Source organism: Rhinoderma darwinii, chromosome 5 (assembly GCF_050947455.1).
Source record: "Rhinoderma darwinii isolate aRhiDar2 chromosome 5, aRhiDar2.hap1, whole genome shotgun sequence".
Classification (NCBI taxonomy): Eukaryota; Metazoa; Chordata; class Amphibia; order Anura; family Rhinodermatidae; genus Rhinoderma; species Rhinoderma darwinii.
In genome coordinates this window covers 341,729,428-341,740,831 of record NC_134691.1, presented here as the reverse complement: position 1 = coordinate 341,740,831, position 11,404 = coordinate 341,729,428, and the positions used below count along the sequence as shown (strand labels likewise).

Here is an 11,404-nt window from a genome sequence, read left to right as displayed (position 1 = left end):
TATATCAGGCATTTATAGAGCCATTTACACCGCACTTCTGACTTGTCAGCCAATTTTTCCTATGAATAGAATGCAAGAACTATAGTAAAGACTGACACAAAGGCAGAGCAGAAGGAGGGAAGAAAGTAAAATCAACCCTTCATAACAAACTATATTTATTTACCATTCAGGGTTTCGTGGAAAGCTGGGTGTGGGAGCCGTAATGGCAGCCATTGTTAGCTAGTTAAAGTGGTTGTGTATTAGGGCAAATGTACATCATAATGGGGGATCACCCACTTGGGTCAGAAAGGAGAGACGCCCTGTAAGAATGGCCATCATGTAATACTAGAATACTTGGTTGCAACTTCCCCCATCAAAATGAGCCGGACACCTCTACATCTGATGAGACGACCCCTTTAAGATATATAGACCTTAAAGGGGTTGTCCAGGATTAGGCCGGGTTCCCACGGGTCAGATGCGCTGTATAAAAATCACCCAGCGTGTCCGACCTGAAACCCGCAGAACATTCCGTCCAAAAAAACGCACCACATTGTGGTGCGGTTTTTCAAAAGGAATTTCCCTGCCGAAGAAAGCGCTCATACTCACCGCCCCCCCATCTTCTCTGCGCGTAGTCCGGCCTCCTACGATGGCGTTGAAGCCACGCGACGCTGCAGCTTGTGATTGACCGCAGCGGTCACATGGGATGAAACGTCATGCCAGGAGGCCGGACTGCAGGAAGGAGGGCATTCTGGGTACGTTTTCCGTAGTTGCGATTTTTGCGGCGTAATGACTGCGAAAGTCACAACACTCGGCTTTCTGTTGCGGGTTTTTCATCCCCATTGAATTCAATGGGGAAAACCTGCAACGGAAAATCTACAAAAACGCGGCATAAATTGACATGGGATTAAATTCCGCACCGCAGGTCAATTTATTAAATGTTTACGCTTTGTTTTTTTTCCGCAGCGTGGGCAGGAGGTTTTGTAAATCTCATCCACTTTGCTGCTACTGTGTAATGCCGCACACAATTCCGTTGGGGAAATTGTGCAGCGTTTACGTTACTTGGGAACTTAGAAAAACATGTCTTCTTTTTTCCAAAAGCAGCGCCACACCTGTTTATGGGTTGTGACTGGTATTGCGGCTAAGCTCCAATGAAATTAATGGGACTGAGCTGCAATACCACACACAACCTGTGGAGAGGTGTGGCGCTGTTTTTTGGGAAAAAGCATCTGTGTTTTTCCATTCCTGAACAACCCCTTTAACAGAGGGAAGAAGCAGGACCTTTCCTTATATTGCACTCAGGGTCGGCCTTAGGGGTGTGCGACCTGTGCCATTGCACAGGTCGCATCACTCCAGCAGGTGGAAGGGGGCGCTGCGCTGGCTCTCTTCCCCTGCTTGTTTCAGAAGCGCCCGGGCCCGGTGACTCAGCAACCGCCTTTCTGCCCAGGAGCTTCTTCACTCAGTGGCGTCGCTACCGCTTTTGCAGCCGTGGCGACACCGGGCATGAGTGCGCCCGTGCCGCTCTTCGGCACTGCTAGCAGCTGCTGTGGCTGCTACATCAGTAGTGATGCCACTATAGCGGAGCAGGGAGGTATCTTCCTGCTCTGCTATCTACTAGCGCCACTGCCGCTTCTTGAAGGAGCAGAATCCCCGTGTGGCCTGGGATTCCGCTCCTGGAGGGAGCGCTTGATGTCTCTGTCCATAGATGGACAGTGACATCATGGACAACTCCTGAAGCGGAATCCCCGTCCACAGCATTGCCGACTCTGTGACCGAGGATTACACTCCAGGAGAAGCCAGTGACGTCACTGTCCATAAATGGACACAGACCACAGGGGCTTCTCCTGGACTGGAATCCCCAGTTACAGCGTCGGCAATGCTGTGGACGGGGATTCCGCTTCAGGAGTTGCCCCTGATGTCACTGTCCATATATGAACAGAGACATCAAGAGGAGCGCTCCAGGGAGCTACAGTGGCGCTATCTACAGGAATGGGGGTTGCTATCTACAAAGGGGCTGTGTGGCACTATCTACAGGGGGCTGTATGGCACTATCTACAGGGGGCTGTGTGGCACTATCTACAGGGGGCTGTGTGGCACTATCTACAGGGGGCTGTGTGGCACTATCTACAGGGGGCTGTGTGGCACTATCTATAGGGGGTGTGTGTGGCACTATCTACAGGGGGCTGTGTGGCACTATCTACAGGGGGCTGTGTGGCACTATCTACAGGGGGCTGTGTGGCACTATCTACAGGGGGCTGTGTGGCACTATCTACAGGGGGAATCTGTGAGTGGGGGGCTGATGGTCATTTTACTGTGAGTGGGGGGCTGATGGCAGATAATACCTGCGTCACTCGTTTGGAGCTTTTTTTCCTGCGTCTTTTGCATTCGCTTCAACGGCTTAAAAAGAACACAAAAAAAAGGTCACACGCTGCCAGTTCTTGAAGGAATTTTGAGTCAGATTTTTTTTGCCTTACAACATGTGTGAACAGACCCTACGAGTGGAGTGCTTGTTTTTAGCCGTTTTCTGTCTTTCTCAAAACAATTTTTGGTCGGGGGGCCCTGAGGAAATGTTATTTTTCCAGTGCTGCCTCGAGTCCGAAAAGGTTGGGAAACTCTGCACTTGGCTACAGGATCACGCCGGCCGACACAAGGATCCCGTCGCAGAGCAGCTCAGTTCGTCGAGGGAACGAGGCCGAGATGAGTAAAAAAATTTTGTTTGAGGCCAGTGTCTACAAGGGGGAGGTGGGGGCTGTGTGACATGGTCTACAAGGGGGAGGTGGGGGATTATGGCACAACCTACAGGGGCTCTATCTAAAAGGGGGGGCTGTGAGTGGCAGCCAGGGGAGGAGGGCATTATACTGTGTGGGGGCCACTAAGCGGACATTATACTGTTTAGGGGTACTACAGGGGGCAATATACAGTGTGTGGCACAATTAGAGGACAAAATACTGTGTGCTTGAAGGGGTTATAATATATTATATTATTAAATATTATTATACTGTATAGGGGCACTATATAGGGCATAATACTGTGGGGGCATTATACTTTTTTTATGGGCCATTTTTTTTATGATGGGGTGGGGCGCCGAAAGATCATTTCGCACGGGGCGCCATCTATCCTAAGGCCGGCCCTGACTGCGCTTGTGTACTGGCCCTTTAAGAAGGTCAAGGGTGGGAGGTCCAAAGAAGAACACTGAAGAATTATTTGGGTGTAGAACGCTCAGTGTCCAAGGGTGGAGACATTTCAGATAGGGAGAGTCCACTAAGAATACTTGGAGAGATCACGATCCCTGGGCTGGGGGGTAAAGAGCAGGAATCTCAGAGGACTTGACCATTTGTGACAACCCCGGAGGAGCCATAACGCTGCCGGTATACTGGTTGTCACCCAGCTTTCCTGATAACAGACATGTTATGAACCCGACAGAAGAGGATGATTCAAGGATCTTTTTCTACTGGGGATCTGTGGGATTTTATAGGGTAGTGCCCTTTAAATCCAGGCTCAGAACACATAGGAGTTGGTGTCGCTCCTTCCGTTGAGCGTTCTTTCGGCCTGGGCGATGGCGTCGTCCGCCCTCTTGCTCAGCTCCTTACACTCTTGTAGAATATCATTAAATTGTTTATAGGTTTCTTCGATTATTGAGCTATGCGCCGGCTTCAGGTCCCAGAATCCCTCTTCTACCCAAGGTTTGACGGCCCCGGAGACCTCCAGGGCCCCATTGCCGATGAACCTCTTTAAGGAATTGTCAATGTCTTTACACAGGTGGTAAAGGTCACTCCCGGAACCGGTGACCCTCTCACCATCAATGACTCGGGCGCTGGGGATAGTTTCCAGCACGGCATGTCTGTACGAGCCGTTGGCACACAAGGGGTTGCTCAAGTTATACACGGGGTCCCGAAGGCGGATGCTCTCCAACCTACGGAGACCCTTCAGACACTGCAAGTTCTCAATGCTACACAGTAGATTTCCGGCCACGTTTAGGGTCTGCAGGTTGTCACAGGACGCCAGTGGCTCCAAGGTCGAGATCCGGTTGCAGGAAAGATTTAAGGCCACCATCTGCTTGAGAGAGGACAAGGGGGCCAGGTGGGTGACGTGGTTATTGGAGAGGTCTAAACGTTCCAGGTTCAAGCATTGTCCTATACAGCCCAGCTCCTGCAGTCCCAGATTCCTCAGCTTCAGGAACAGGATGGACTCCAGGTCAAACTCCCCGGTCCTCGACTTCAGCATCTCGGGGGTGATCCTGGCCTGGTCCGAGTTCTGATCTTTGTTGCTCCTGGATTCCATGGTCACGAAAATTCTCAGAAAATTCAACTATCCACTAAATGTGTCCTGGTGCCGGTCGTCTCCTCCCCCGGTGTGCGGTGGACACGTCTCATGTAGGAATCATCCACCCGTCTCCTCCTGAGGATGGAAAGTAAAAATGTGTCACATTAATTCTACCGGCGGCCAAGGTGTTTCTACAATATACAAAATATCACCAGTTATATACATCCGGGTCCACTGAGCTGTGTATCTAATCCTATCATGTGTGATACTGTCTGCTGAGCAGTGTATCTAATCCTATCATGTGTGATACTGTCTGCTGAGCCGCTGTATCTAATCCTATCATGTGTGATACTGTCTGCTGAGCAGCTGTATCTAATCCTATGTGTGATACTGTCTGCTGAGCTGTGTATCTAATCCTATCATGTGTGATACTGTCTACTGAGCTGTGTATCTAATCCTATGTGTGATACTGTCTGCTGAGCTGTGTATCTAATCCTATCATGTGTGATACTGTCTGCTGAGCTGCTGTATCTAATCCTATCATGTGTGATACTGTCTGCTGAGCCACTGTATCTAATCCTGTCATGTGTGATACTGTCTGCTGAACCGCTGTATCTAATCCTATGATGTGTGATACTATCTGCTGAGCTGTGTATCTAATACTATCATGTGTGATACTGTCTGCTGAGCTGTGTATCTAATCCTATCATGTGTGATACTGTCTGCTGAGCTGTGTATCTAATCCTATCATGTGTGATACTGTCTGCTGATCTGTGTATCTAATCCTATCATGTGTGACGTCTTGTGGAGTCCATGACGGGTCACAGCTGTACGGGGGCAGGAAGGCGACTACACAATATTAGGCCGGGGGTTATAATGTTATGGCTGATCAGTGTATATATATATATATATGAGGGATAACAATGAATGAGCAATATCTTGACAGTACGGACATTTCCACGCAGGGAGGTGGATTTATGTGCAGGCTGCATTATACACACACACGGCAGGTGGCACCGAGGACCTGGGCATAATAGGATGAACCGGGGGTCTGGGTATAATAGGGTGCACCGGGGGTCTGGACATAATAGGGTGCACAGGGGGTCTGGGTATGATAGGATGAACCGGTTGTCTGGCTATAATAGGGTGCACAGGGGGTCTGGGTATAATAGGGTGCACCGGGGGTCTGGGTATAATAGGGTGCACCGAGGGTCTGGGTATAATAGGGTGCACCGGGGGTCTGTGTATAATAGGGTGCACCGGGGACCTGAGTATAATAGGGTGCACCGGGGGCCTGGGTATAATAGGGTGCACCAGGGACCTGGGTATAATAGGGTGCACCGGGGGTCTGGGTATAATAGGGTGCACCGGGGGTCTGGGTATAATAGGGTGCACCGAGGGTCTGGGTATAATAGGGTGCACCGGGAGTCTGGGTATAATAGGGTGCACCAGGGACCTGGGTATAATAGGGTGCACCGAGGGTCTGGGTATAATAGGGAGCACCGGGGGTCTGGGTATAATAGGGTGCACCAGGGACCTGGGTATAACAGGGTGCACCGAGGGTCTGGGTATAATAGGGTGCACCGGGGGTCTGGCTATAATAGGGTGCACCGAGGGTCTGGGTATAATAGGGTGCACCGGGGGTCTGGGTATAATAGGGTGCACCGGGGGTCTGGGTATAATAGGGTGCACCGGGGGTCTGGGTATAATAGGGTGCACCAGGGACCTGGGTATAACAGGGTGCACCGAGGGTCTGGGTATAATAGGGTGCACCGGGGGTCTGGCTATAATAGGGTGCACCGAGGGTCTGGGTATAATAGGGTGCACCGGGGGTCTGGGTATAATAGGGTGCACCGAGGGTCTGGGTATAATAGGGTGCACCGGGGGTCTGGGTATAATAGGGAGCACCGAGGGTCTGGGTATAATAGGGAGCACCGGGGGTCTGGGTATAATAGGGAGCACCGAGGGTCTGGGTATAATAGGGAGCACCGGGGGTCTGGTTATAATAGGGTGCACCGAGGGTCTGGGTATAATAGGGTGCACCGGGGGTCTGGGTATAATAGGGAGCACCGGGGGTCTGGTTATAATAGGGTGCACCGAGGGTCTGGGTATAATAGGGAGCACCGGGGGTCTGGGTATAATAGGGAGCACCGAGGGTCTGGGTATAATAGGGAGCACCGGGGGTCTGGTTATAATAGGGTGCACCGAGGGTCTGGGTATAATAGGGAGCACCGGGGGTCTGGGTATAATAGGGAGCACCGAGGGTCTGGGTATAATAGGGAGCACCGGGGGTCTGGGTATAATAGGGTGCACCGGGGGTCTGGGTATAATAGGGTGCACCGGGGGTCTGGGTATAATAGGGTGCACCGGGGGTCTGGGTATAATAGGGTGCACCGGGGGCCTGGGTTATAATGGGGTGCAGATAACACGTTGTCTGGGTATTTGGGGCTGTATTACGTCACTACAGCAGGTGCAGGTGATGTGTATGAGCCGACATGTGCCATCCTGTCCCCCGTAGATAATACCCGGCATTGTACCGGCCGGAGGAGGACAAGATACTCACCGCGACAAGATGGAGCAGAGGCTGCGTGTTCCCTGTATCCAGCTCCATCCACCGCCCCTCCCCCGCTACTCACAGCAGAACGTCACATCCCACCCATCCATGTTCTGATGAGCGTGTATCTAATCCTATCATGTGTGATACTGTCTGCTGAGCTGTGTATCTAATCCTATCATGTGTGATACTGTCTGCTGAGCTGTGTATCTAATCCTATCATGTGTGACGTCTTGTGGAGTCCATGACGGGTCACAGCTGTACGGGGGCAGGAAGGCGACTACACAATATTAGGCCGGGGGTTATAATGTTATGGCTGATCAGTGTATATATATATATATGAGGGATAACAATGAATGAGCAATATCTTGACAGTACGGACATTTCCACGCAGGGAGGTGGATTTATGTGCAGGCTGCATTATACACACACACGGCAGGTGGCACCGAGGACCTGGGCATAATAGGATGAACCGGGGGTCTGGGTATAATAGGGTGCACCGGGGGTCTGGACATAATAGGGTGCACAGGGGGTCTGGGTATGATAGGATGAACCGGTTGTCTGGCTATAATAGGGTGCACAGGGGGTCTGGGTATAATAGGGTGCACCGGGGGTCTGGGTATAATAGGGTGCACCGAGGGTCTGGGTATAATAGGGTGCACCGGGGGTCTGTGTATAATAGGGTGCACCGGGGACCTGAGTATAATAGGGTGCACCGGGGGCCTGGGTATAATAGGGTGCACCAGGGACCTGGGTATAATAGGGTGCACCGGGGGTCTGGGTATAATAGGGTGCACCGGGGGTCTGGGTATAATAGGGTGCACCGAGGGTCTGGGTATAATAGGGTGCACCGGGAGTCTGGGTATAATAGGGTGCACCAGGGACCTGGGTATAATAGGGTGCACCGAGGGTCTGGGTATAATAGGGAGCACCGGGGGTCTGGGTATAATAGGGTGCACCAGGGACCTGGGTATAACAGGGTGCACCGAGGGTCTGGGTATAATAGGGTGCACCGGGGGTCTGGCTATAATAGGGTGCACCGAGGGTCTGGGTATAATAGGGTGCACCGGGGGTCTGGGTATAATAGGGTGCACCGGGGGTCTGGGTATAATAGGGTGCACCGGGGGTCTGGGTATAATAGGGTGCACCAGGGACCTGGGTATAACAGGGTGCACCGAGGGTCTGGGTATAATAGGGTGCACCGGGGGTCTGGCTATAATAGGGTGCACCGAGGGTCTGGGTATAATAGGGTGCACCGGGGGTCTGGGTATAATAGGGTGCACCGAGGGTCTGGGTATAATAGGGTGCACCGGGGGTCTGGGTATAATAGGGAGCACCGAGGGTCTGGGTATAATAGGGAGCACCGGGGGTCTGGGTATAATAGGGAGCACCGAGGGTCTGGGTATAATAGGGAGCACCGGGGGTCTGGTTATAATAGGGTGCACCGAGGGTCTGGGTATAATAGGGAGCACCGGGGGTCTGGGTATAATAGGGAGCACCGAGGGTCTGGGTATAATAGGGAGCACCGGGGGTCTGGTTATAATAGGGTGCACCGAGGGTCTGGGTATAATAGGGAGCACCGGGGGTCTGGGTATAATAGGGAGCACCGAGGGTCTGGGTATAATAGGGAGCACCGGGGGTCTGGGTATAATAGGGTGCACCGGGGGTCTGGGTATAATAGGGTGCACCGGGGGTCTGGGTATAATAGGGTGCACCGGGGGTCTGGGTATAATAGGGTGCACCGGGGGCCTGGGTTATAATGGGGTGCAGATAACACGTTGTCTGGGTATTTGGGGCTGTATTACGTCACTACAGCAGGTGCAGGTGATGTGTATGAGCCGACATGTGCCATCCTGTCCCCCGTAGATAATACCCGGCATTGTACCGGCCGGAGGAGGACAAGATACTCACCGCGACAAGATGGAGCAGAGGCTGCGTGTTCCCTGTATCCAGCTCCATCCACCGCCCCTCCCCCGCTACTCACAGCAGAACGTCACATCCCACCCATCCATGTTCTGATGAGCGTGTATCTAATCCTATCATGTGTGATACTGTCTGCTGAGCTGTGTATCTAATCCTATCATGTGTGATACTGTCTGCTGAGCTGTGTATCTAATCCTATCATGTGATACTGTCTGCTGAGCTGTGTATCTAATCCCATCATGTGTGATACTGTCTGCTGAGCCGTGTATCTAATCCTATCATGTGATACTGTCTGCTGAGCTGTGTATCTAATCCTATCATGTGTGATACTGTCTGCTGAGCTGTGTATCTAATCCTACCATGTGTGATACTGTCTGCTGAGCTGTGTATCTAATCCTAGCATGTGTGACACTGTCTGCTGAGCTGTGTATCTAATCCTATCATGTGTGATACTGTCTGCTGAGATGTGTATCTAATCCTGTCATGTGTGATACTGCCTGCTGAGCAGTGTATCTAATCCTATCATGTGTGATACTATCTGCTGAGCTGTGTATCTAATCCCATCATGTGTGACACTGTCTGCTGAGCTGTGTATCTAATCCCATCATGTGTGATACTGTCTGCTGAGCTGTGTATCTAATCCTATCATGTGTGATACTGTCTGCTGAGCTGTGTATCTAATCCTATCATGTGTGATACTCTGCTGAGCTGTGTATCTAATCCTATCATGTGTGATACTGCCTGCTGAGCTGTGTATCTAATCCTACCATGTGTGATACTGTCTGCTGAGCTGCGTTTCTAATCCTACCATGTGTGATACTATCTGCTGAGCTGTGTATCTAATCCCATCATGTGTGATACTGTCTGCTGAGCTGTGTATCTAATCCTATCATGTGTGACACTGCAGAGCTGTGTATCTAATCATATCATGTGTGATACTGTCTGCAGAGCCGGTGTATCTAATCCTATCATGTGTGATACTGTCTGCTGAGCTGTGTATCTAATCCTATCATGTGTGATACTATCTGCTGAGCTGTGTATCTAATTCTATCATGTGTGATACTGTCTGCTGAGCTGTGTATCTAATCCTATCATGTGTGATACTATCTGCTGAGCTGTGTATCTAATTCTATCATGTGTGATACTGTCTGCTGAGCTGTGTATCTAATCCTATCATGTGTGATACTATCTGCTGAGCTGTGTATCTAATCCCATCATGTGTGATACTGTCTGCTGAGCTTTGTATCTAATCCTATCATGTGTGACACTGCTGAGCTGTGTATCTAATCCTAGCATGTGTGATACTGTCTGCTGAGCTGTGTATCTAATCTTATGTGTGATACTGTCTGCTGAGCTGTGTATCTAATCCTATCATGTGTGATACTATCTGCTGAGCTGTGTATCTAATCCCATCATGTGTGATACTGTCTGCTGAGCTTTGTATCTAATCCTATCATGTGTGACACTGCTGAGCTGTGTATCTAATCCTAGCATGTGTGATACTGTCTGCTGAGCTGTGTATCTAATCTTATGTGTGATACTGTCTGCTGAGGTGCTGTGGGTCTGAATAAGTCATAGAGCTGTCAGTGAATACCTGCTTTACAATCTATATAAATCTGACAAAACAGGAAGAGAAGGGGTTAATGCCACCCACCGATCAATCACAAAGAGGGTCCAGAATTAATCCCAGAAGAAATGCTGAGGTCCGATCCTGCCTGAGCCTCCATGAAGAGGCGGAGTCTGTGAGTGTCACCATAACATGGTCACCATGGCAACAGCAGGCTTTAAACATTTAAAGGGACAGGCGACAGTTTAGAGGCATTGAGGGGGATCACATTCAATGTTCTACTAATTATACTCCATTGTAATTCTCAGTGTCTGTATTATTCTGTATATATATACACTGCACAGTACCACTTCTCCTGTCCTGTATACTGGGTGTAATTCTCAGTATCTGTATTATTCTGTATATATATACACTGCACAGTACCACTTCTCCTGTCCTGTATACTGGGTGTAATTCTCAGTATCTGTATTATTCTGTATATATACACTGCACAGTACTACTTCTCCTGTCCTGTATACTGGGTGTAATTCTCAGTGTCTGTATTATTCTGTATATATATACACTGCACAGTACCACTTCTCCTGTCCTGTATACTGGGTGTAATTCTCAGTATCTGTATTATTCTGTATATATATACACTGCACAGTACCACTTCTCCTGTCCTGTATACTGGGTGTAATTCTCAGTATCTGTATTATTCTGTATATATACACTGCACAGTACTACTTCTCCTGTCCTGTATACTGGGTGTAATTCTCAGTATCTGTATTATTCTGTATATATACACTGCACAGTACCACTTCTCCTGTCCTGTATACTGGGTGTAATTCTCAGTATCTGTATTATTCTGTATATATGGACACTGCACAGTACCACTTCTTCTGTCCTGTATACTGGGTGTAATTCTCAGTATCTGTATTATTCTGTATATATGGACACTGCACAGTACCACTTCTCCTGTCCTGTATACTGGGTGTAATTCTCAGTATCTGTATTATTCTGTATATATACACTGCACAGTACTACTTCTCCTGTCCTGTATACTGGGTGTAATTCTCAGTATCTGTATTATTCTGTATATATATATATATACACTGCACAGTACCACTTCTCCTGTCCTG

The 11,404-nt window shown here is 49.6% G+C and overlaps 1 protein-coding gene across 2 annotated transcripts; it reads right to left on the bottom strand.

The window, feature by feature from the left end:
* Positions 1-1,898: 1,898 nt before the first annotated feature.
* Positions 1,899-10,459, bottom strand: LRRC61 (leucine rich repeat containing 61). 2 transcript variants are annotated; one of them, XM_075827882.1, is made up of 2 exons: positions 10,371-10,459; positions 1,899-4,374 (listed from the first exon to the last, which is right to left on the bottom strand). In XM_075827882.1, exon 2 carries the CDS (start codon positions 4,255-4,257, stop codon positions 3,475-3,477), a length of 783 nt encoding a protein of 260 aa, XP_075683997.1. In that variant the 5' UTR covers positions 4,258-4,374; positions 10,371-10,459; the 3' UTR covers positions 1,899-3,474. The 2 variants fall into 2 exon arrangements, with proteins under 2 accessions (XP_075683997.1, XP_075683996.1); XM_075827881.1 differs by lacking the exon at positions 10,371-10,459 and adding an exon at positions 6,803-6,867.
* Between the last annotated feature and the right edge of the window lie 945 nt (positions 10,460-11,404).